This window comes from Brachypodium distachyon, chromosome 3 (genome assembly GCF_000005505.3).
Source record: "Brachypodium distachyon strain Bd21 chromosome 3, Brachypodium_distachyon_v3.0, whole genome shotgun sequence".
Classification (NCBI taxonomy): Eukaryota; Viridiplantae; Streptophyta; class Magnoliopsida; order Poales; family Poaceae; genus Brachypodium; species Brachypodium distachyon.
In genome coordinates, this window is record NC_016133.3 from 7,368,781 (window position 1) to 7,395,736 (window position 26,956).

General features: G+C 41.1%; 2 protein-coding genes across 5 annotated transcripts; both read right to left on the reverse strand.

Moving 5' to 3' along the window:
• Nucleotides 1-1,733: 1,733 nt before the first annotated feature.
• On the reverse strand, nt 1,734-7,450 carry LOC100841044 (polyadenylate-binding protein-interacting protein 11). Its single transcript, XM_003571926.4, has 10 exons — nt 6,700-7,450; nt 5,971-6,084; nt 5,843-5,887; nt 4,462-4,534; nt 4,269-4,381; nt 4,100-4,159; nt 3,142-3,189; nt 2,991-3,059; nt 2,202-2,263; nt 1,734-2,114 (listed from the first exon to the last, which is right to left on the reverse strand). The coding sequence occupies exons 1-10, from the start codon at nt 7,108-7,110 to the stop codon at nt 2,057-2,059; spliced, it is 1,053 nt and encodes a 350-aa protein (XP_003571974.1). The 5' UTR covers nt 7,111-7,450; the 3' UTR covers nt 1,734-2,056.
• Nucleotides 7,451-16,365: 8,915 nt separating this feature from the next.
• On the reverse strand, nt 16,366-24,154 carry LOC100841955 (ubiquitin carboxyl-terminal hydrolase 15). 4 transcript variants are annotated; one of them, XM_010235786.3, is made up of 14 exons: nt 23,883-24,154; nt 22,394-22,795; nt 21,553-21,928; nt 21,181-21,475; nt 20,852-21,006; nt 20,681-20,769; nt 20,189-20,274; nt 19,944-20,103; nt 19,073-19,196; nt 18,657-18,814; nt 18,497-18,581; nt 17,967-18,179; nt 17,561-17,622; nt 16,366-17,474 (listed from the first exon to the last, which is right to left on the reverse strand). In XM_010235786.3, the coding sequence occupies exons 2-14, from the start codon at nt 22,714-22,716 to the stop codon at nt 16,778-16,780; spliced, it is 2,823 nt and encodes a 940-aa protein (XP_010234088.1). In that variant the 5' UTR covers nt 22,717-22,795; nt 23,883-24,154; the 3' UTR covers nt 16,366-16,777. The 4 variants fall into 4 exon arrangements, with proteins under 4 accessions (XP_010234088.1, XP_024316193.1, XP_003571975.1 ...); XM_024460425.1 differs by having other exon boundaries at nt 21,088-21,475; nt 22,394-22,766; nt 23,883-24,153; XM_003571927.4 differs by having other exon boundaries at nt 21,088-21,475; nt 23,883-24,153.
• Nucleotides 24,155-26,956: the final 2,802 nt, after the last annotated feature.

Below are 26,956 nucleotides of genomic sequence, written 5' to 3' on the forward strand. Positions count from 1 at the left end.
GTTTGAAAGATGTTTGGAGTAGCTTATTTTGTGTGCTGCAGTTTTCCACTTCTCTAACTCGATTGGTATGATGAGTCGCTTTGGATTGTAAGATTTTCAAAGGGGATTTTGGATTCGGAGTTTTTTCCCTGACGGGATTAAGATGAACTCGCACCTCATTCTTTTTTTCCTTTGATAAATCCAATTTATTTTGTCTCTACCCTTTTCTAATTCTCAAGTATTCATGCATGTTATAGAAATTAATTGTATACGACGTTCTAATCATGTGTTTTTCTATTCCTTAGATTTTTAATTCTTGAGAGCCAAAGAAGTCTTATACTTGTTGTCATGCCTGACATTGCAACGACCGACGAATGCACACATCGTAATTTTTTTAGTAAAAGATAGCAACCTGTTTTTTTTAGGGAAGGCAGTAGGTAACCTACTGGAAAAACTTTTATTAAAAGAAAGTTATACGTACACACAGAGTATGTACAAAAAGAAAGAAAACAACTATCTAAAGCTATCCATCCAGTGCGGGAAGACAAGATTGAGTTTTTCCTTGAAATGCCCCCCGCGTCTATAAAGATTTGGCTAGGTGTTATTAAAGATGTAATCAATCTAGTGTTTCAAATGCTCCAACCAACCATGGTGGCAATTTTCATTTGAAATAGCACCCCCGGAGGTCCTGTACGTTTAATACTCCCTCTATTCCCTTTCATAAGACGTTTTCGCAAGTCTTGCCAAAACGTCTTAGAAAAAGGAACAAGGAAAGTAGCTTTGAAGTTTTCAAGCATAGAGGGTTGCTCAGAGAAATCAGGACAAAGGTAGAACCAACACATTTTAGCAAAAACTCAGCCAAAGAACAGGCCAATCTCTTGTTTCCACTGGCATGGAGTTGCAAGGAAGACAATCATACGCCTAGAGCTAGAGGTGAAAATTCTTTCTCTAAAGCATTTCTCTAGTGTTCAGCCTATCAACAAGTAGCAGCCACACGAAAACCTTGTTTCTCTTTTGACAACATGAGTCCAAAAGCCATCTGAAGGTGATGGGGATTTCAATCAATGTGATAAAAAAAATAGCCTCATGATTAAGTGACTGCTAAAGCCTAGCTTAATCCAAGAGTACGACCAAGTATCTGTAACTTTATTTAACACAGTGCTGCCAGTGACCTGAAGAAGCTCCTGAAAGGCTGAAACACAAGCAAACAGCATATCGCACAATCTTTATTATGAGCAAAGGAATAAAGATGAGACCAAAGATGCTGAAGAGGGATTTGCTGACGAAAATATCTACTGCGTAGAAAAAAGGTTGTAAAAACCCCGGTGTTGACCGAACAGCAGCCTGTTTTTCATTCCGTCCAGCTGAAAAGGAAGCCAAAGGTTTCTCCCCATTCGATGGAGGAGATGAGCAGCAGAGGAGACGGGGAACAGCGACTAAACACTGGCGAGTTCGCACGGGGAGCTTGGGAGGCGGTGTCCCATCAGCAGCACGAAGCTTCGGCGTGCCGTGGAAGAGGGGGGAGAAAGAGAAGAAGTGCAAGAGAGACGGGGGAGCAGGAGAAAGAGCCGAAGACCGACGGAGGAAATGAGAAAGGGGGCACAACAAGGTTCCATCCAGCCACTACATCCAGACTGTTCGTTCCTGTATTCCACACACCATATTGTCACGCCAGAAAACGCAAAGACACCACGAACACCACCAAGAAAATCAGCAAGAGGAGCTCGCCCTATTAGTCTATTACCGACAGATAATAAGCAAACAAACAAAAGAAGAAGCCATTGACATTATTCTTCCGATGCCTGCAAAGGCTGTTATAAATCCCATCCATCCATAATTTAACAGAAGGATATCGAACGAAAGAAACGGAAGGAAAACAGCAACTCCCCCAACACACAGCTGATGGGTCTCTGACGAATTGAACAGACAAACATTAGCGTTTTTGACGAACTAGACTAGGTACTCTGGGAACCGCAGTTTACTGATCCGCGAGGCAACAGTTCTAATAAGGCTCTCTCTCTGCCTGGGATACCTGCCGTCAACAAGGGGTGACGACGGCAGAAGAACGAGACGGGGCTCAGTTCGACATCACGCGGGGTGACCGCGGACGCACCGGTGTCTTTGAAGGGCTCACCCTGTGCAATTTGAGGATGACACAGGATCAAGCACATGATGATTTCTCGGAGTAAGTATAGACGTATATGGACTGCTTCAGTGTTTACCTGATTGGAAGCGAGCCTAGGACCAGGCCACTGTAGTTCAGGGCTAGAATTGCACTTTCTGCCTGCAAAGGATGTGTTTCAAAAATGTGAGTCCTATAGTTCAGCGCAGAATGAAGTTAAATTTTCAGTATTTTATCAAATTCCCAGAACATGATTAGGAGTCAAATGAAATGCTGCTAAAGCAGAAAGAAGGTAAGTTGCCAACATAAAGCTCGGAAAGGGGAACATGTTCTGCACAGCCACACAGATGTAGAGATAAGTAGAATCGTATTCTTTTAGTGTAACCGCTAAGCAGAAATTATTGGCATGTTTTTCAACCAAAGTCCAAAACAAAACACGATGTTTTTCCACCTACTCAAAATCAAAACACTGGTAGCAAGATTCTTCTATATATTGGACATATATGCAGATCCTTACGGATGAATGTTCCCAGTTGATTTGTTAAGAAAACTAGTTGAGGGGTAAAGAGCAGTGGCGGAGCTTGACAAAAAGGCATGGGAATTTGATAATACAAAGAAGAAGAAAAAGGTTGGGCCCCCTGGCTTGAACGTAGCTCTGCCAGTGGTAAAGAGAACAGGCATCAAAGAGAAACAAATTTCAACATCTAGGTCTGGAGCGGACACAAAATTATCAGTTATAAATAGCAATTCTACAACTTGAGTGTGCTCAAATATTGAAATTTTCACCAACTTGTGGAACTGTTATTTATGCATATACAAAAAAGATCCACAAAAAATAAAAATATTAAATCTTGATCTCTTCAAAAATGTAATTCGTTGTTCTACTTACTTGAGTAAATTCAACAAACGCAATGCATGTGGAGTGTACATAATCACCAAGGAGCCTCAGACGAGAAACCTGAACGAAGGCAAGAAGTATTAGGAGACGCCAAGACGGTATAGATAAAACAAAAACAAGTCGCACTACTTATATGGTATACCTTCCCACAGAGCCGCTGAAAGAAAATCTTTACATCATCTTCTGTAACCTGCAAAATAAAGAGATAATTAGGCAAAGCTGCTTGATAACCATGAGAGAAGAGAACATTAACAAGTGTCATATCATTATTGTTGTCAGAATATCCATTCCTGGTTATTTGTTTAGCATTTGCCACAGCAGAAAATCAGTTTCTGGAATGTGAACTTTTACAAAAGTTGGAAACAATAACTACCAAGTTTCTATGATCAGTCCAAACTTCAAGACCATATGTAAGATACTACCATGTCAGTTAACCACTAAAGTGGGAAATATATTACAAGGCTAATCTGTTCGATTGTGTAGATTACATGTATCTGCCTTGAAGGCACTTGGTAGCACCTCACCCATAAAGAACAGAACAGTGAAAAGAAATGTCATCTAAGATACCTCAAATGCAGACAGTAGATGGACACACAAGCCGTATTAAGGTGGAGTTTTAGTTGTGCATTGAATCAGGACCTTTTCTAGTTGTATTCTTGGATTAGCAATAACGTGAAACCTTGGCTTATGCATAATGGAAGCCCAGAAGGTTGTTCAGTTAACAAAATAGTCAGAATTTGAAGGACAAGTAGGACGCAAATTTTATCGGAGGAAAATCTTGATAAAGTCATTTGTTGATGATAATGAAAAAGGCACCAAAAAGCATGTTATGATTGATTTTAGTTTACCATCTGAACTTTTCCGTGTATTTATGTACAGATCAGGTTGCTTAAGTAGGTTTTAAAAAACTTTGTATCCTTTAAATATTAGTTTGAATTAATTAAATAACCCAGATTACCAAACTTACTAAGCAAAGGCAATCAAGCATTGATTATAATAAATTTAGAGTCTCATAAATTTAACCTTCAAAACCAACATCTTAAGAATAGTTAAGAATCACAACTGCAAGCACATTTACGACCAAGACAAGACTCCCATACCTTCTTATCTATGTTAGTACAATATACAGTCCTTGAGACCATTTCTTTCTCATCTTCTGTCTGCAGAGGCAAGAGCATTACAACCAACATTGGTTGGAAACTTTGACATGAAAATGAAAACTGGAAATACAAGCTCAAAGTAGATGGAAGTATGCAATCATGTACTTACTCGAGGAAGAAACTTAGGGTTCACTGGTAGAATCGCTGTTTTAGAAGGTAAAACTCTAACAGGATAATAACCAAGCATGGTCCCCGCAAGGTTTAGTGCTGCCCTTGCACCAGCTGCACACCATGGAGAAGTTCAACATTGCTGTTTATCCATACACAAGAGTACAAACGAGGAAAAAGTCTTAAGGGGCTACCGTCATCAGCAAACTCAATGAAGGCAAAACGTAAGACCGAGTGTGGGTCACCACAGATACGGCAATCTACCACCTACAGGTGAAACGAAAAAATATCAGTACAAATAATAACATGGTAATCGTATTACACAGTCAACATAAATGTATAATAACTGAATGAATGTCAATATTCAAATCAGTATTTCTTTTCATATGCAAAATGATTGTGAGTTTAATCATAATTGCTATAGTGTAAGGTGCTATTTTTGTTCAGGCAAGTATCCATTTTAAAAGGTAGTCCACCTGAATTGGACTAGAAAGTTAGCTGGCTTCACGGCAGCAAAGACAAGTTATCAAAAATAGATTTGCCTTTATGGCATTAACTATAGTTGGCATGGAACTTGGATTTCAGATAGTTATCATGTTTCCTGCCATGCAGATACAAAGCAAAATTTCAATTCCTCAATCGACCGTATCTTGCAGCGGGCCCCAGCCATAAATGCCTCCTCATGAAAGTTTCCTGTGCATTAGTGCAGCGGTCCAGCCATCTTGGCTCGGTGGCTCAGTGCAGAGTGGCTCGGAGGCGTGCACCGGCTACACCATCGCTCTCCGTTTGAGCTTTTCGCAGATCAATTAGATGCACTAAGTGTAAGATGTGGCGAGATATCGCGGGGAGTTCCCCTCATGAAGCGTATGAGATGTAGATATGGTTCTCATATTTCTCCTACTTAATTTTCCTCCATGTAGGATGGATTCTGGTGCCTCCGACACTGTATGATACAGTCCAGCATGGAGCGTTACAACAGCCCTAATATCATTCCAAAGCAAGTAGTAGTCAACTAAACAAAAAGACAAAGGAAGACTGACAAACTGTTACCCATATTATTCTTATACTCCGATAATATCTACCTTCACCGATAGCCCTCAAGGTATCGCAAAGGAATTAAATAGCAGAAGCCTAACTTCTCAGTTGAATCTTCTCTAACTTTGTTCGAGAGTTAGAATTGGGAGAAATTTAATATGGTGAAACATGTCTATGCACTTAAGTGTGAAAATGTTTACTAGTTATCTAGTGATTCTTGCTCTTGTACAAAATAAAAATTTGAGCTTCACATTGCTTACAAGTAGCTCCAATGAACACACTGCCACTTACCTTGCCATCTAGTATTTGATTTATGGCACAAGCTCATACTGCATGACAACAATTACTTAAATCTCTTTCTAGGTCAATTGACTATTTTAAGACCTGCCGGCATCCAACCATAACAAATATCTTCCAAGAAAATCTGAAACCCATAAGGGCTGCTAATATGTCTATTTTATTTTGCAAGGAATTGAAAGGTACTCCTTTAAGAAAGGGAAGGCAAACTAGCACATTCCTCAGATGAATCTTGAAACTTACTTGTCCACAGTTAGAAAACACCTCAGCTAGCTTCTGTTCAGTCACCTACAGAGCAGCAGGAACACAATTAAGTAACAAGATAATTCAAGAACCAACCCAAATATCACCATTCTATTTAGAATGCTTACTTGCTGATCAACATCAGAGACATAAACAGTCCGCCGCACACTATCCTCCCTATCAGATCGCCGTGTCCGGCCTCCCATTCTTCTCCTCCCCTGGTTGAAGGAGCCATTCCTTCTCTGTTATCAGGAAAGCATGGTCAATTAGCAACAATACCACCAAAATCAATCAATGTGCACACAATTATTACCATCATAGCATTTCTTCTGAAAATTAAAAACCAAAATGGAGGTACACAGAACCAATTGTTAACATCAAAGGACATTGTGCCTATCACATCACATAAACTCGCAAACCAAATTCCTGGCAACAATCAGCGTACCACCTACCACTGATCATTAAATACCAGTGATCAAACATTTAATCAGACTTATCGGCCTTAAAAGGTTTGGCTCCAGAAAAAAATAATCGACAACCTGAGATGATTTCTTCTAAACGAACAGTCCGAGCTGAAGATTTCAATTTTAAGAAGACATCCAAACAAGAAGAAAAATACCCAAAACTCTCGCCTACAAGAAAAGAGATCGTCGCCGCCTAAATCGTCTGAATCCTAGTGAATCCATCCCGATCGTAACACTAACCCCATATCGCAGGTTTTCGGAATGCTAAATCGCCGGATACTCGGCGATCATGAATGAAAACCGGTCAAAACGGACCGTCAATCAACCTGCGTATTAGGTACAAAACCCAAAAACCCGTAATTCGGAAGATAAAGAAGAACACAATTCACATACGATTCTGCGATTTTGCGGCTGGCCGCCGCCGTTGCTGGATCCGTCGCTGCTGGAGTCCCTCCCGCCGCCGGCACCGGTCCCCTGCAGCTGGCCGGCGCCGGCACCGAAGAACTCGGCAGCGGAGACGAACACCGGCGCATCGGCGGAGAGCCCTCCCCCGGGCGCCGGCGCCGACGCCGCGCGGCGCGACGACGGCACGAACTCCTGCGCGCAGGGGTTGAGCTTGGACATGAGCTCCTCCAGCTTCCTCATGTCGCTCTTGTACTCCCTCTCCTCCTCCGCCGCCGCCGCCACGGCATCACCCTTGGCCTCCACCTCCGCCTCCACCTTGGCCTCCTCCTCCTCCTCCGCCCGGATCGGGCCCTCCGCCACCGCCACCGCCGGCGCCTTCGCAGCCTCCACGGCCACCATTATTGCGTCCTTATTCTCCCTGCCTGCACAGACTCGACGAAGGCCGGAGAGATCAACTCAACTACTATTATATCACAGAAAGCGGAATTCTTTTGTGTTTTTTCTTTCTGGGCTGGGCAAGTGTTTGTGTTGTGCAGGTGTTCTTCTTGCGCCGCGTTGCGTTGGGGGTCTGAATTGGAGGCGTGAGGAGGAGCGATCGCTTTCCGGAAAGTTGCTTATAAATAGCACCAGAAAATGAGAGAGTGCATTCTTTACATATCTCGGACGTAAAACACAGTTATTTTGCGTGCAAATAACAACAACAAAATGGAGAGGAGAGAAAAAAGAGAAGAACAAAAAATGAGAAGCGTGTGCGGTAGTTGGGGCGGAAGGGGAGAAGCGGCAGGCGCGAGCCTCGGTCAGAGAAGGACGGGGGCGTCTCGCGATGAGGGGCACGTCAGCACTGTGGAGCCGGGGGCATGCACAGCAAAGGCGCAGTCCACGCCTCCCTCCGGATCCAGCGGCGGCTAAAATTGGAGTCCTCAGAGTCTTTGGGTCCTGGTTTTCCTCATCTCGGCTTAACACTGAGCGGCTCCACTAACGTCTTTGACTGGTAACCTTCCGCGCTGGTTTCTTGCATCTTGGAAACGGCTGGTGTGGTGTGGGTGCGTGGATTCTGACTGCGGGGTTCCTCACAAAGAAAACGGGCTAAAGAATTACGCTAGGAATTAAGACTTGCCCGCTTTAAAGAAGATTTCTAAGACTGTACTGCGGTCTGTTTTAGAATGTATCATACTTCTTTTTTTTCCAAAATTGGTCGGTTGATCTGCGAGAGTTACTTGATACTAATTATGCATATTTTTTGTACTACAGCGAATTGGATTTGATACAATTTGAAGTATTGCACCCTATAATTAATCACGGATTGATTATTTTCTTAATTGCATGATTTTTGTCTGAGCTGTAACCAAATACAGTTGTCCTTTGCATGAGCTTGATATTTCAAATTTCATCATATTTTTCCTATTCCATTTACAACAAGTGCTGCCCCGGGTACTTCTCTTAAACTCTTGTGATACACTATATGAACTTGATATTTCTATTTATTCCATTTTGTGTGATCTAAATTGAGGAAAATGTTGATTGTTTGTATATGGATGGTAGTCAAATCCAAACATACACTGGAACCACAATTTCATAATCTAACACTGGAATCTATTTATGTGTCTTTTTCAGTTATCTATTTTACAAATTTCTTCTTATGTCTTCCAAATTATCGGGGTGAATTGCATCTAGAGAGAAAATAGTGTTCTATCAAGGGAAATAAAAGTTGCAACCATTGGCATAACAATATCACTCTTCCAAGGTAATTCAATGTTGCAGCGTGAGCATGTGCTCTGCTCCTGGTTTCAAGAACTATTTCTTCTTCTTTTTCGAACAATTTATGCCTATACACATCCTTGTTCTTTCGGCCCTTATAAATTTTCAAGGACAAAGACAAGTTTTGCGCCGAATGCGAAGAAAACAAGTTTAGCGTTAAAATTATGTTTTCATTTTCGCTCAAAGCTCTTCTATTTTCACGCCAAAACTTTATGCATACGATGCATCTGTTAAGATAGAATTACGATTAATTTTTTTCCTCACTCTTGTATTTATGGATAAAAATCCCAGCCCAATTTATATTGGAGCACCAAAAATTGTGTAATGCGGTGTAAAATTATGCATCGTAAACAAGTGATCGCGCGTATAGCAGTCCTCATTTTCATGAAACTTACACACCCAAAAGACAAGGACATGTGCATGTGCAATATTAATAACTTCCTTTACACCTCTAATTATTTTTCTAAGGGCGTGTACAATGGGGTGACGTCAGCCTTCTCTTAGCGATGCCACATAGGATAAAATCTGATGTGGAAGAGAGAGAAACGAAAAAAATGCACAAGCCTTCTCTTAATTAAGAGATGATCTCTTCACAAGAATGATGAGACAAAGATCAGACAAATTTACCATTGTACTAGATTTCACCTTTTCTTAGCATTTATTTAGTTAATTGTATTCATCTAAACATTAATTCTAAGATAGAACACTAAGAGATAACCCATTGTACAACATGTTTTTTTGTCTTTTCTAATTGACGTGGAATGCCTAAGATAAGACAGTCTTATCAACCATTTACATGCCCTAATGTGTTGTTCATATGGGACTCGGGGAGCATGTGTTCCGTCGCTTCCGTCTCCCGGACAGAACACTGTGGCTCCAGCCATGAATAGCAATTTCATAAAAAGAAACACTTAACATAAAGTGAATTAGAAATATTTACACAGGTAATGTTTATCCCTTTATTTTTCAAAAAGGGTATTTCCCCTCATCTGATCAGAAGCGATGCACCAATTTATAGCAAAGTTAAAGCATCTCAATACACAAATTGGATTTCGAGTCCATGACGCTAAACAAGGATTAGAGTCCTTTTACCAATCAGTCAGAACTTGAAGGGAGAAATCCGCTAACAAGAAATTACCTATTTCAGATTATGTTTTTTTTTGTCAGACAACACAATTTGGATTTCGAGTCCAATGCGCTAACGCTTAGACTTGCATTTACACAAAATGCAGAACTATTCTTTATAACATTTTTTTTACCAAGTCAAATGTCTAGAACGAAAAATACGAGTTGAATTTTTCCCAAACCACGCTTCAAAATAATCTAACTCAATCACTTCAACAGTGATTCAGTAATACTCCTTCCGCCCCCATATTAGGTGCCGAAATATTATTTAGTATATTAATAATCCATTTTTAGATAATTTTGAGTCACTTAATATTATGGAGGGTAGTTATTTTCTAAGAGCTGCGTGACAAGTTGTAAAGGTTGTGGTTGTAAGTTGTAACAAATCCATATTAGTCATCAGGGATTGGCACACGTGAGCAAAAGGGCAGCAACGTGAAAATAGAAGGATAAAGTCTGGACCCTTTCTAGCATTTTCCAAAGAAAACGACGGAAGTTCCTTTTTCAGAGTAGTGTGGAACACGAAAACGTGAACAAGATATCCGAGCAAGATGTCAAGATGGACACGTATCCAGACGTGTATCGTGTGCTCTTTACGCACCATTATTTTTTCCGTACAGTAAAACAGGATATGTAAGGTCAACGTCCTAACATCATTCTTCGAAGTTCGAGCCAATTATAGCATGTTGATCTGTCGTCCGTAGCTAGGGCATGAACTTGAACAGAGTCTCGAAATAATTAAACTGAGCATACCGAAAGGAGACAGAAGCGTGGCAGAGAAAACTTTTGAAATTGATGGTCCATGGCAAAACTACTTCCAATATATTCACTCGAGAAGACATCGGAGGCTAAATTCACGTGCATGTCGTTGCCTTTTTTCAAATATTTCAGTCAACTGTAGATTGCAAAAAATACGTGTTATGTAGGCTATGATTTGTTGGAGGATGATTGTTAGGCTTACAAAAGCGGTTGATTTTTTTATTTAAAAAAACACATTTTTCGTCCATCAATCCGTTAAAAAGTACGCAAATGATCCTTCAAAAGTTATATTTTTCATCCTCTAACTATTAAAACCAAACATTAATGGTCACTCGGTCCCTCCAAAACAATATTACTGATGAAATATCATGGCTTTGGCCTCGATATGTCAGCTCGTCAAGACGTCATCACTTCTCTTTTTAGGCATTGCATCAGTTTGTTTGCGCAAAACAAAAAATTAAGTCTGCGTGGAAATTTCTATCCAAAAACTGATGACACGACAATACTAATACCGTTTTACATTTTGTAAGGGATCAATTTTGTCCGGTTATGACAGTGAGGGACAAAAAATATAAAAAAAGATGCAAGATCATTTGCGTATTATCTACAAGTTGGAGAATGAAAAATATATTTTTTTTTGAAAAAATCGTAAACTTGCACGGTAAAACAATCCGCTCACGTCCTGCGGTTGATAGTGTAAATGTGATGGTCTTCCAAAAAAAATTAAGTCTGCATGCATATTTCTTAACTCGATCTACACGGGATCAAAATAAACTTTAGCATCGGCTTGGTCGTTGTAGTTGAATTGGTCCCGTGGAATTAAGGCTTCCATCTAGAACAAACCCTGATCGGCTTGGGGTTTGGACCGTGCTCTTAAAGGCCGGAAACAAAATGCCGAGCCCGGCCATCTTTTTGGCATTAATAATATTCTCAAGTAACCTCCGATTAACAAGTCGCTGATTTAGTACAACACACTAAAATTATACGGAGTGAGTTGTACTAAATCAGCGACACTTATGAATTAAAGAGAGTACTAGTTATTTTAAGGGTTAAAATATTTGTATACCTCTTTCTAGAAAATGTGAACTTTCGATCATTTCAATCCAAAAAATATGACCATATATAACCTGTCTAATGAAGAGAAAAGATGAGTGAACAACATCCTAGTATAATGTACTATTCATATACAACTTGTGATTTTCTAGCAGGCCACAAGTCATACTTTTGATTTTTTTTTTGCTACTACGTCCATAATTCCTTGAGTAAATTTCACGGAAGCACACATTTTTTTGGCTAGGTTACATGAAAGCACAATTGACGCTAATTTTCTGATTTTCTCACATAAACACCACTCATGGCACATTTTTTAATACAAACTTCAAATCTACCAGTTTAGTGCGTTTTAGTTTTGCCAACAAGGCTAACATGTATGGCCCACATGTCAGAAGCCATGTGGCTAACATGCCTGATTCATAGCTCCCGTCAGACCCGACCCATTAAACCCTCCTGAAAGCACCCCCCCCCCCTCCCCCTGATGCTGCTCTCCGCAGTGGTGGAGGCTACGGTGACTACGGCCAGCACCGTGAGGACGGTTACAACCAGCCATGGTGGCAGCTATAAGGTAGCTATGGTACATTGTCATTGACAAAGGCGCACGCCTATTGTGGCGCATTCGGCAGTCACGTCCCACTCGTTCTCCAATGACTGTGTGCTGACATGTATGTCCAGGCTTGAGGAGGACGAGGTGGAGCTCACCGATGCCGACGTGAGCCCCACGGTGCCAAGTGCTTCATGCTCTAAAACTCAACTACTCCTATGTTTAGTGTTCGGTGACCGACATGATCAGGTTCCTCGTCGAGATGTGCTGCACGGGCTCCGGTGTATCGCTTTCCGTGAGACTTAGGAGCTTTGCGAGCAGGTTTTGGCCCAAAGGTGTCGCGGGTTCACTTCCGACACAGGCACATGCTTTAGGGATTGGATGGGAGTTAATGGAACGGGTCGGACAGCTATGTGGTATTTTTGCCAAATGGACTTACATGTGGGCAAATATGTCAGAAACTCTGTCAAATCCACTAAATCGGAAGGATTATTTGATAAATTCTGCCTTATGGGTAGTGATTCCGGAAGAAAATTAGTCACAAGTGTAATTTTGTGATACCATTGCAACAAAATATGTGGTATAGTGAAATTTCTCTAACTATTTTGCGTTCTTTTGGACTTCAGAGTTTTTTTTCTCTACTTATTCTTGCTGGCGGTATAGTTTTGCCTGATTGTTTGTGCTACTAAGCGCGTAAAGCCGACATGTGTACGGGAGCCCAACCGAGGCGTTGTCTCTGACTGGATTCGTGGTTTCTTGGTTTTTTTTTGTTACGGAACTGCTTAGTTGGTTGATTCTATTAACGAAAATAGGACCGCAAGAGGAAAGTAATTTGGCAACCAGTAGCTCACGAGAACATGGATACCTGGACAAGTGTACTGTAACCCCATCTTTTCGTTGCTGGCCGATCGCGACGCTTTTCTTCCCGATGCGTATTTATCTGATCCTTTCAGGGCCAGCAGATGCATCGCTATCTATCTTATCCCGGTTGACTGATTGATAGAGAGCAGCTGTGGGCCGGCCGGAGCCACGGCAGAGAGAATCCACAAAGCCGTCCAGTAGGCAATCAACCGGAAGGGGATAACAAGCGGAGAGCGGGTACGTAGGATATATTCCTCCAAACGCATTACGCACATAGCAACTTTATTTATTCAGTGTGGAATGGTCAATGGGATTATAATATATTATCGGTTCCAGGCTTTGCTGCCTAGCTCCTTTTTTTTAGGGGATTGTGCTAACCTGATTACATTACAGATTTACAGCTGAGTTTGGGAATAAAACAACACCGTGAAAGATATGGAGAAATGATCTCGGAAAGCTAATGAAATGAATTAGCCGTAAGCAGGCAATTAATCGTCCGTGAGAAGAAGAAAAAAATTACTTTGGTGATATGATGATGGTCACGGAGGACACGCCGGGCACAGAAGAAACGGCGACGGATTACCGTCCGGGGTGACGTGGCGCGCCGTGGGACATGCAAGAACAAACAAAAGGGAGAGCGATAAGGTCTGCACAGGCCGTCCTTGTCCATGGCCCACGCCCCATGCACAGCCAGGAACAAAAATAAAAAAATCGCTAAAGATCCAAATTGTTGGCATAAATTAATCCAAGTCATCTTGAGATAGACACACGGAGGAGGACGTCCGGCGCATGAAACATGCCACGCAGGAAAGCTCCAAAAGGAGGACCCAGTGAGATTTGTAGGGCGTTATCGTTTTCCCAATTTTTACCGCGTCTGTATGGTGCTGATGTTTAATTGCCCAAAAGTGGCTTTTATGAATTCTAAAACTAAAAGCTATCATCTGCAACTTCAATTTCCTCTTTTCTCCTTATAAAATCAACTAGCTACTTCTTTTTCTGGTATTGAAAAAGTTTCCATTTATACGTTAACATGGTTTGAAATAAAACTTTGACCATGATTAACTTGAAATACAGTATTATTTATAGAATCCAGCACATTTGTGTACTGTGAAATTAATTTATAAAATGAACTCATGTGTATCATTTTGAAGTATTCAACAAAAATGTGTCCAAAAATATTAGTAATAAAAATTTCAACCATATCTTACCCCAAAATGACAACTTTTACGGGACCTGAGGGGGTATCACGCAAGCATGAACGCCTGACCTCACGACAAAGGTTAATTGTAACATTTTGTCATGCTAATACCACTTCGAGAATTGAGTGACACAATCTTGAGCCCGCTAAATCAGTGTCTCTTACCCACATGCACGAGCGAGATCCGACCAAAGAGAAACAATCTTATACACCTCACACACCAGTCGACATTGGTCTGCTAACGCCAACAGTTTAGCCCGCCAACCGCGAGTCCATCGACATATTTATCTAGGCACACGGGCTTTGATACCACTCGTTAGAAAACCCGGACTCACCACTCTGGCTCACATGCACCAACAAGAATGAGCCAACGCGGTGAAATCTCATAAGCACGCTTGCAACTTCGTCTGGCACACTTCGAGCATCAAAGATCCACAAAACCATATTATCCCTCTTTTTCAGAATACGAAGCACATACTTTACGTGCAGTCAACACTATAAAATTTTGGACATCATTGTACGACAAAGTATATGAATTGAGCGTTTGAGAGTAATGTCATTATATTTGTCTTGCAGAATATTTGTATGTCATTTTTTTTACTAACTTTAAAAACGTATATAAGTAAGCTAGAGTTGTAAACTTTCACTACACGTAAAATGGTGTGTTTTTTATATTTTGGAAAAGAGAGTTAGGCTCAGTTTGGGGTTGCTGAAGTGTGATCTGCTGAACTTACTTCATAATCTGCCGTGTGAAATTACACTCAAAAACAAGCAAAAGTTGGTTAACCAAACGGAAAAATAGAAAAATGCTAGCTGAAAAGGCTGCATGATGCCAAACTCACCCTTCAGCTGAGTTGCTTAACCACGCAGAAGAACCAACGAACCACAAGGAATAACAAAAGAGCGGAAAGCGCTTTGCATTTATTCCCGCCACCGATCTTCGCGGAGCATATATACCAGAACCACTTCCATTTCCCATCCTGCCTTCGCTACTGCAAGCCAGACATCTTTCCGTTCCATACGTGATGATGCACCAATGTGATGGGCTGATGACTCTCGAACTCAAGATCATCCCTCCACTCCAGGAACGAAACGACGTGCCACAGCTAAAGCCGCTCCATCCATGAATCCCCCCAGGGAATCATTCCCGGGGGCAGGTTGGTACTTGATCAGCAAAGCTTTTCAATCATTCCCGGATGGGACCTGGCTGGGCAAAAGGCAAAGGGTCATGGCTGGTCCGGGGTGACACTGTAGGCTGGTCCCTCTAGCTGAATCCAAACATGGAAGCCAGCCAGCCCGCGTGGAGGTTGGTAGGCCACAGCTCCACGAGAAGGGGGAGATGCCGTTTGGGTTTGTTTGGCCGGTGGAACGGCAGCGTTTAAAGAGCCTCCGAAACGGCAGGTTTAGTCCAAAACGGCATAGCTGGTGGGGTGGTGTCTTTGGTGTTTCTGGACTGTTTCCCTGGGATTTCGTCAAGATGATCCTCTTGCTTTCTTGGTGTAAAAGGTTTGCTGACATGATATTGGACACTCGGTGATACCACCGAAATAGTTGGCTATGATATGACGTACTGCTAAACGGCAGCCAACAATAAAGAGGCCGGCGCTGAACAACGAAGAAGTACAAATATTGATTTCCCAAACAGTGAAGAACATGACCAAACGCAAAAACCAGCAGTTTTCCCCCATTCTGATGACCATCTGAAACCACCCAATTCTGAACATCCTGGCTTCGAAACAAGATCTCAATACTTGCCAGGGTAATACATAATGAGCAGGCTTGCTTGACAAGTTTTCTCCAAGGTTGAATGTTTGACCCTTCTCAGGCAGGAGCAGCCACAAGCAGGCGTGCATATATATCTTCTTCGGATGAGGGCTCATCTTTGCCGAATAAGCTGAATCCACAAGAGAACAAAATAGGCTGCAGACATCAGCAAGGGAGAGTATGATGTTGCCACATCGACATGCACCTGCAATCGGTTAAGAGGCATCAAAACCAGCATGATATCATCACTGACGTCACAAGGATATATCCACATGGCTATTGCATACAAGTGACAAGAGATTCACTTCCCTGTGTTTTCTCGATTCCTGAATTTTTGTGTGCTTCAAAAGGATTTGGCTTCTCCAATACTCCTGCACTGCATGCCATGCCTATATATTCCTACACTGTACTTTCCTATTTCTGCGCGTTTCTATCATGCATTCCAAACAGGGCCTTTAAAGCACGTTCCGCAAGCTCACAACACTCTTGAATTAAAGCGCACAACGTCGGATCACCTGACTTTCGGAGAGAACGATCATCCAATCCCCACAAAATCAGGAAAAGGGGACCACAAATCACACACCCGGCAGCATTCCAAACTGTTCCTCTACCAAAATAAATCAGAAAATTAGACAATAACTACATTTTACTCAACAGATGCCCCTCAGATTAGCAGCCTCTCTTTCTTTGCCCGAGCAATTTCTGAAATCTGGAAGCAAATGGAACCCTTCTTCCATACACTAAATAAATGCTTGACCATCTTTAGGTTGAGCAATGGCTGGCACAAAGCCTGTCCCTGAGTTCTAAATATGTCATCCGAAACGCTAAAGCTAAAGCATCTAGAATGAATCTAGTTTACTTCGCTACACTGAGTCAACTACCTCTAGCATATGCAGCTAAGATTAAATATGCCTCATCTGAAAAAAAAGAACATGAGGCGATATTAACGGCGCTGCTAACACACAGCTGCCCAGCTCCAGCTAAGACTATCAACTGTAGACCCATTACATGTGACAAAATCCAGATGTTTGCACAAAACCATCTCTACTATGGCCATACCTACCATACACGCTTCGCTGGTTTGCTGAAGCAAGAGGTTCAGCTGAAGATGCGCAAGCCCTGTCTGGATATCTTCCTCTATGTACATTGCCGTAGGGATGAGTTGGCAAGGAGGAGGAATCTGAGACAAAGCCTGTGCTCTCAGAAAAGTATCTTGTTTCTGGATTGGAAGGTGAGAACCTTGTACATGAGGCAAAATTGCCAGGAGGATGGTCCGGAGCATAATATGGCCCGAATATAGAAGTAATTGGATCAAGGCCAGCATTGTCACTGTAATCCACAACACTGAATGAATCTCTAGTGCTTTCAGTGGTAAACGAGGATTCATCAGAGCTCGTAAACAGTGACCATTCGCTTGATGTAGCATCCGAGAAGTCTGTGCTAACCGATTCTGCAAAAGCATCATCGGTATGATAAAAATTTCTTGGCCTCAACTCAGCATGCTGATCTTGCCTGTAGCCTTCCTCGTCTGGTCTAAAATCATAGACACCGCATATTTTATCATTGGAAGCAAATAGTGATTCTGCCAGCTTCTGCTCTTCTTTAGAGCCCTTGGAGGATTTTGATGAGTGGCGCTTTGCGGATGATGTAACAGGCAATAGGCCTTTTTCAATGTATATCCTTGGTGGGCGAGGGAAAGATCTGAATAAAGTTTTGTAAGCATTAGACTAGTGAACACAAATAAGTAACTGAACATTTAGATGGCACATATTGCAGGTTGGGTGTACCTCAAGTAGAATAGCATATAGGCACCTTCTGACATAACTTGATTCGGTGATACAGCCTTGACCTGCATATAGTAAGACAGAAATCGCCACATCAGCTTCTCAGATTATGTTTTCGTCTTTCACTATAAATGAGCCTATAAACAACCTTAGAGAAAGAATATCAAATGATAATAAAATGTGATTATTGTTTTTCGCCACAAATCATTCTTACACAAACAGACTTCAATTCATAATAAGTTTCATAAGCACTAAAACATTAAGATTACACCACAATTGCATTACAAATGATATGTCTGCTTTCTTTATAAACGAATCTATACCTACCATGATTCCATTAGTCTAGAATAACTTCTAGAAGAAACACATACACAGGTACTAATTCTACTTCAAGGAAATTTGTCAGTACCTCCGAGTCATCAATTCTCAACCATGTGCCCTGCATATCTTTGACATATGAAATGTAATGACCAGAGAATGATGCATTTTCTGTATCCACATGTACGACCACAGCGTATAAGAAGTAAAGAGGGGGGTGATCACCAGCCCCAGTGACAAAAGGAACCATGTCCAACATTTCAGGGAAAGTGACACATTTGTTAATCTTGCCGTACTTTCCTGTCTGAAGCACGAAAAAATAGTTTAGTTCCTTCATATGAAAAAAAATAAAGGCACCTAGGTATTGCACAGCGGTTGTAATAACCAACAACCAACCATGATTCTATTTCTGTGCTTAGGCAACTCGCTCATAATGTGCTTCATTTAGCTTTTACAGGGCTTTGGTTGAAATTTGAAAGAAATGTAGAACACAGCGCCATGAAACTCTACCATATATTAGTCATTTCTAAATAATCATACAGCCAAATGCATATCTCATGATAACTGCATACAGGTATGAATTTATGCTTTCAACCATGTAGTGGAGAAACTAAATGATACCTGGAATCTTTTCAAAACTACTGTTAATATATTCGGCACCTCATGCACGCTTAGTTGTTTTCTTGCTTTGACATAAGCACAGCACCTGCATTAAAAATTAAGAGCTTTAATATGCTGCGGTCAGATCAAAATGATGACAGCTTGTTAGTTGCCACAGTACCTTCCACATTTATACATATTCTCCCCGTCTAAATCTTCAGGAGCAGTGAATTGTGTCAAAGCATCTTGCAAAGACTCCACCCAACCATGAATCTCCAATGTAAGATCCATTATATTCTCATATCTTTCAGACTCGTGAAGGCATCTGAGGCACTTAACCTTGTTTCATTAACTAAATGAGTTAGCATAAGATAGATGAACAGTGCATGGCAAACTAGCAAGAGAGTAGGTATGAGCGGAAGAGAAAACTTAGGTCACCAAATAGCATTTTTTTTTGCGCTGGAACCAAATTGCATTTTTTTTTTCTACATATAGTGGGAAAACAAATTCGAGATACATGGTAACATGCACAAGATTAAATAAATAGCAGTTTTCTTCAAAATACGAAACTGAAGCCAGAAATTTTTATAAAGTTACCTTAGATTTAAGGCGGCCACCAAACATCTGTTGTATCAGTGTAGTTTCCTGCAAGCTTGGTTCTACGTGCTTCTCACCACCTAATCCATCCAAACATGCTGCTTGCATAGACATCACAAGATGCCTGGTATTGTTGAAATTGAAACACATTATGATCAAAACATGAATATATGATCGATATAAAATGGATGGTGGTTCTGTCAATTATTTAACACTAGAATTACAATTGACTTTTCCCTCTTTTTTTCCCAACCCAAAAGACTCATTACAAAGCTTCTTGAATGTACAGAATACATTTGCCTTTGCAGGTAATGGGAGAAAGATCTTCCCCCAAATTGGATATTACTATCAGCAGTAAATAAGCCAGAATAAACAACGGATGGCCCAAATTTAAGCTTAAGCTTCTTTCAAGGAAGTCAGGCAAGATCACAAACTTCCCCCATAGCATATTTAAATTAGCATGGTCAAGCTTTTTTAAATTATTATTTCTTGCAAATTTAATATTTAGTAGCTGAAAATAGAAGACATGATACATTTGAAAGTTCTAATTTCAGGATAGATAATTTTGCACAATAAATTTCTTCGCTTGCATAAAGAATGATGTTTTTTATGTTTGTAAGAACTCTGGATTTCTGTTAATGCAAAACTCAGAGTTTAGCCTTCATTGTCCAAAACAAGGTGTGTTGTTTTAGCCAAGCAAAAAATTGAAATGGCAGTTCTAGAAAGGGAAATATGGAATGGAAGTTCTGATTGTGTTTCCAAGCGATTACTTCCTTAATCCTTATAGCAATGAAGTTCCCGTATTGTTAGAACCAACTGAACAATAGCAAGAAATAACAAAGAACAAAATCTAGCATGTAAGTTGCAACACCTTAAAAATTCATGAGCATCTTCCTGACTTCCACCACCCAAGCGACATCCAATATTCCTCAGATTAGAAAGGATTCTACTTGGAGACACGGGTCCGCCACTTTCACGTAATGTTGAAGCATATTGCTCAAGTTCACACATAAGACACCCGTTCTTTGAACCTAAAAGAAGATAGCAATCCAAGTGAGGCACATACAGACATAGACAATTGTATTAAAGGGAAATTGTTCAGGATTTCAGTATTACAGTCTTTAGAATGCAATCTCAAAAGCAGGTAGATCATCAGGGGTTTTGTGCACATCAGACATTGTAGAACAGCATTAGCATAGCAGCTACAAAAGAGGAAAAACAATCATCAGATAGAACCCATGGCAAGCAACAACTGATCCAGGTAAATAATTAATTTACAGAAACTAGAGAAACAACATCTGACATGTAATTTACTTGAATAAACAAAGTAGTAAAGTACACCTTATTTACAGTTCTACACCGATTGCTACTATTTTTTGTACACTGGATTGTGCTTATTTTAATTAGTTGCACATCAGATTTTGCACCACATCTTGAAATCCGCTAATTTAACAATATGTGTTTACGTGTGAATCAGCCCTATCTGATGCAGTCTCATCCCTCCAGATGTGTAGATTTGTTATTTGCAAAACATGCTGCATGTTGTTCCTAGTAACGAAAGTGCATATAACTAAGTCAGCACAATAGTTTTACAGACAATGTTCTTACCTGTTCCCACAATTGAAAAGTCCTCTGGGAGAAATGCCCCGTACTTCATACTGAAAGAACTTAACAAGATCCTCATACCTAAACAATACCTGAAATTCCAAAAAGAACAAAGCAATTACATTAAAAAACATTGTAATTACAAGATAGGATTTGTCATAGCTGATTCCTAACCTTGCTCCTCTTATTATCATTGATTAAACCCACCAGGCTGGTTTTTAGAAATTTTGAGGGCTTCCTCAGAACATCAACTTTGGATATTCCTAACTTTGAGGTTCCATTGCTTCCTTGTAAATTGTTGCTTGTCGAGACACTTGGTTTGGTAAATCCTGCACAATGTAGTACATATATGAGATAAAAGGGAAACATAAGAAGATAGCACATTTCATCAAAGAAAAACATTTACTAACTTTGATCACTTTTGCTGTAAGGATTCTTTTCATGGTCATCATATTGATATGACGTTGACACTTCCTGTGATTTTTGTGATGAAGCCACCTTGCCTGATGGATAAGGAGGCTTCTTGTGCACCATGTTTCCTTTTCCAGTAGCTTTTCCAGATGAGTTGCTCCTCTGTAGTGACTCTGTCGCAGAAGCATATGGCCCCTCACAAGAACTGATCATATCAGAAGTTAAATAGACACCCATGTCGGGTTCATAAACCGTGATGCTTGCTTTAGGTCGTTTTCTTGTTTCAGGAGCACAACTATTGGGATGTTGTACCATACCATTGTGGAGATAAGTTGAATCAGGGTTCCCATTCTTCCCATCTGAACAACCAAAACTGTTGTTTGAAACCTGAAAGTATAAGGAAAATGATTGAATAAAACAAACTGGGAGAATAAAATTGAATTGTATACTGTAGGCTAAGCTACCTTATTTGCTGATGCAATTTCAGATGAGCGGGTTTCGTCATCAACACTGTGGTTGCACTTTTCAGAAGAGGCAACAGAAGCACCATTTTCACTTGAATGCGGATTTTGGTTTGATTTTTCTGTGGGAAATGCATCAGTACCTAGAGTATAGCTATCAGTTGTCGCAAAGGACGGCTCTGATACAGTATCAAAATTCAGGTCATGCAGGTGATTGTCACCCCCTGGAAGAGGTGAATTCAGGTTACTCAAGAATGGCATCTGTTCAGAACCCTCCGTATTAGGTAGTAAGCCAGAGTTGCTACCACCGTTAACATGCCATAGCTGGCATGTTTGCTTATGCCCTTGCCTCCAGTGTATTATTTGACACTTACCAGAGCTGTGGAACATTCAAAATGTCATTACAACGATGTCACAATAACAGGGTGATATAACTTTTACAGCACATTCAAGACAGATCACAGGATTAACGTCAAGTCGTGATGCAGGAATAAATCAATCCCAAATTTGGCATTATAGAAAGATACGTTATCACATGTTCTGCTTACTCTAACCACATGCTGGATTGAATGTAGCAACGGTACTTAGTCCTAGAAGCTTAGCTACAATTAGATTGAGAAGATGAGATCAAATAGGTGGCACATCCAATCTAGTTCCTCTGCATTACATGAATTGATCCGAATGAATAAACAGCACACCAGATGGAGGTATAGTCCCTTTTCAGTACATAAATTTATCATAATCAATAAAGAGAACATAATATAGTAAATTTAAACACCTATTTGTGCCTACAAAGGTTTAGGAGTTTTCAGTTAGTACCACAAACAACAGGTCAGAATCTTACCAGTATCTAACAGACTTGCATCTCGAGCACCGGGTCTTTGCAGGACCATGGCAAGTAGCACACTCATGGTATTCAGGTCTAAAAGAAGGTACAGATCTCAAATACGGCATGGGTCTCAAAGAAGGTCCTGGCAATACAACATCTGGACACGCCATTGTTTCCACTTTAAAGTCTTCTTCTGCAGCTTTCTGGGCAAGCACACCTACCCTTGCCTTCTTACTTACAGCATCATGCCATCTCCCAAGAAGAAAATATGCTATCACCGGAAGTACGATAAATACAACAAAGAGTGCAGGCACATCAGCTTCCCTTGGTTGGAGCATATCCCTAAAAGAATATTATGATCCAACTCCCAGACTTCTGTGCTTCAGCTCTGAAAAACATTCCAAATCGTTGATTGACCTACGGGAAACAACATGGAGGAAAACAAGCTTACAGCTTCCATTGTCTCAAAAGTGCAAGATGGCTAGAAAAAATGACAGTGTCCAAAGATTGGAGGATAGGAAAGGATTAGGCTTCCCAACCAACCAGCTCACTAGGGCTTCCTTTTATAGACCCTAGAGGCTCCTCCTGACTGGGGCTTCGGTTTATTTGGGTTTTCTACGCAATTAGTTTAACATTATATGATACAATATCAAGAAGCTCACACTTATTTTGTCATGCCTTCAGCTTGCAAGCATGTAGGTGAAGCTAGGGCGAACAGGCATTATCTGTGCAGGTAAGATCCTAAAATAGAAGATGAGTTTCGAAAGTATTGTACCACACAAGTACACAACCATACCGCAGTACTACACTATTGATACTTTGATAGAAAATACAAATTCATGGTTTCTTAAATTGAATCATCGCCCCAAGATGCTAAGCCTGGAGAAACAAGTTTATGTGGTTCAAATCGCCTCTGTAATATCCTCAAATTCTCCAGTAAATCGACCACTAGACTGCCTGAAAGAGCATAGAGACTGACAAAATTAAATTAAATTTTCCAAGCCGCAGATTTGGGAAAAATAATGGGAATAGCTTCTGATATGCGGCCAAACTCTTATTCCCAACAAAATACACTACGGTTGAGAGAAATCTTTGGTACAAATACTTTGGCGTGTGAGATGGACATGGAAGCAGTAAATCTACAGCTTGGGAATTCCACAGAGCAATGGGCACCACCACATTCAGGACAGGAGTACAAAACAGCAAATGCGCATCTCAAAATAAAAAATAAAAAAGGAATTCTTCACACGGCACCCAGCTCCACGCTCCCAATGAGAACCCTACAAGCTCCCAGATCCCAAGCACGGCAACCAGAGGCGAATGCGCCCGCCGAAATTTCCGACGCAGTCGCACCGACACACACACACAGACACACACAAAGAGACGGAAGGATTACACTAGCAACATCACCTTCCACAAGAAGTGACCGGAATCCCTCCAAAAGCCTCGATTTTTCGTAGCGAGGAGAAAAGGAGAGCTCAAATCAACCGGGACTAGGGTTTACCCAGAAAGACAAATGCCGCTCCGGGCGGATCTCCGGCTGGGGCGAGTAGACAGAGCGGCGGTCCCGGCTGGTAGTTCCGGAGGAGATCACGGCCGACAGGGGCGGCGGGAGGAGAAGTACGAGCCTTGGATGGCGGCGGCGGCGGCGGCGGCGGCGGGAATCGGGGGCGGCGGTGGGAGTGACTGACTGGGGCTCGCTTGCTCAGTTGCTTGGCTACTGTGCTCTACTCGTGTGTATGCGCATTTTTGCTTTGGTAGTCCTTGTTGGCTTTGCCTCTTCGGTTTCTCGCCCCTCCCTCAGTTCTCAGTCCTCACCCTGGTCGAAAGGAGGATGCGGATCCAAGGGCAGGACGGCGATTTTTTTTTCCTCCTTTTTTCTGGCCGTCCGATCAGATAGTGGACGGCGCAGATTAATAACCATTATTCCTTCTGTGAGGAATCACAAATTAGATTAACCTTGGAGCAACAGTCAACCGCTGGTGCCTTGGCCAATCATGGTGGGTGGTGCAATAGAATCATCATGGAATTCGATAAATCATTAGTTCATAGACACAAACAGTTAGGAATTTTGTGTTTACAATGGCAATGCAATTCGACATTTACGCTCGACGAGCCCACGAAAGATGAGTAATGTAGCTCATGATTATCTTTTTTTCGGATCCTTTGCATGGTAACAAGATGAGAGCATCAGTGACGTACTATCATGACAACTTTATGTTTGCACGTGTTCGATTTAATTTGACCATATTTGTTTGGATTTATGTATTTTCCAATTCATGCGAATCAAACAAATAAACCTAAAAAATTTATGTGTTGTTTTGCACCTGCATTTCTATTGTATTCTTGTTTTTTTTCATACTCTTGTGTTTTTGGTATCTATGATTTCTTTCCTTGACACTGACAAGACTAGAACTTGCTTTGGCACGCAGACTTGGTGCTACCAACATGCCAAAACTGTCACTTTGAGTGACATGGGTAGAGACGAAAGAGACAGTTGTGTCTCGGAGGCATGGCTTAGACATTTGGATGGCTGGTGCCTAAACACATTGGCGGTGTGACGGCGTCGATTGATTGGGTCGGCATGGGCTATTGGCACCATGAGGCACCCGTTTGACAACATCTTGTTTTGGGTGGCGTAATGGCGTGATGAGTGGTGACATGTGGTGATGTGATGCTTAGAGTGTGGGCGATAGGGTGTGGGTCATCTCCGTACTGTTTGGGGAACATCTTCAATGCCCATTTGGGCCCCGAGGCATTCCACCTGTGTCGATTGTGCCTATCCGATCTGACCTAAGCAAGGGATTATGTGTGAGGTCGCCCCCGGCATGGCATGGGTGTCTTTGAAGTTAGTCTGAGGTAGACGTCCTTGCCGTTGTTAACCTGCCATGTTCTCCAAAGCTGGAGTATCCCAGCTTCACCCTTTCTGCGGAACGGAATTCTCTACCACAATGAAGGTGTCGGCAACTTGACGTCTTAGAGTGTGTGCGTGCATGATGTTAGGGCTAGTGATTGTGTGTGTTGTCTCTATTGCAATGTTCGCCTAGAGTGATTGCGGATCATTTCCTTGGGTGATGGGTTGTAATTATCTTGTTGTAGGTTTGTATATTTATTCCTTCTATCAATGCATCAAGACATGGTCTTTTTGTTTTCTCGGGGGAAAAGAATACAATGTGCTCACACCATAAACGGTTGGACACATCTAACTTAGCGAGCAAAGCTGCCAAATAAATTACATTTGCATCTATTTAGTAAGGGCATTTTTTTGATGCATAAGCAACTAAATTAATTACATTGGAGCCGGGCAAAAGCTAAACTCTTTGACCAAACAACACAAATTCTTAGCCTTCTTAACCACAACTTTTGAACTATGTCGGATCGTATCCGTTTGTTCACAACATCTTCACCAGGCCGTGACAATATGGTTACACTGACTTAACTCTAGAAGGCTTATAACTTGAAGAGCCTCTAAGTTCCGGGAAAAAAAACTTGACGAGCCTCTACGATAGCCTCATTTATTTCATTTGAAAAAAATACAAGGTACTCCCTCCGATTCTAAATTGTTGTCGAAATATTACATGTATCTAGACGCTTTTTAAGAATAGATACATCCATATTTGGGCAAATGAGTCAAGAATTTAGGATCAGAGGGAGTAGTCAATATGCATCTCAAACTAGGGATGCAAGCAGGATCCCACTTATGTCCTGCTTATAAACCATTGGGGGCTAACTAATTCAAAAAAATCTGGCTCGAAATTTGACTTAAGATTAGAGATTGACCTAGAAACGGGACATATTGCGGGATCCCGCTTGCATCTCTATCTCGAACATGAACCAATCAACTTGCTCCCTCTTATTCCACACTCACCATTCCATTCAATAATGACTGAATTTTTTTGCGTGTACACGCGTGCGTAAAGGTTACCCTAGTGTAATGAAAACTTGCAGGTCAAGTTTCAGGGATAAACTCGTAGATGAATTTATTTTTTGCCTATTTGAGAACGTAGGAATAGGCAAAAAAAAACATAAAAAAAATTCGTGTTTGATTCACGGATGTAGGAAAAGCACATGAATCCTAATAAACATGCTAAAAATAAAGTTAACCCAAAAGAAAATGTAAAGTTGTAATGTTATTATGCCACTGAGTACCACATTGTGTTGTTCTCCGTGTAAAGGAATTGAAAAATAGGTCTGAGTGAGTTATAAAAATCCTAAGTTATTCCTTTGAAACTGAGATCAAAGGAAAATTGTTTGTTTCTCGTGCACTCGATTCCTTTTAATCAAAGGGATGAATAGTATAACCCAAAGGAAAAAATTTATATGGTGTGTGCTATGAATCAAGGAGCCCCTTAGAAAATTTTGGACAGCACATGTATCCTAATAAATGTGATCAAATTCCAATTGAAGTGAAACCACAAGCAAATGTACAGTTGTAATGTTAGTATATGCCACCTAATACATTTTTCTTTTTTCTGCCAAGAAATTTTAAAAAGACGGCCACATGGACAGTAGAAATCCTACGTTTCTTCTTTGTAATTGAGATTAAAGTTTTTTTTTGTGTTTTTTCTTTGCTCCATT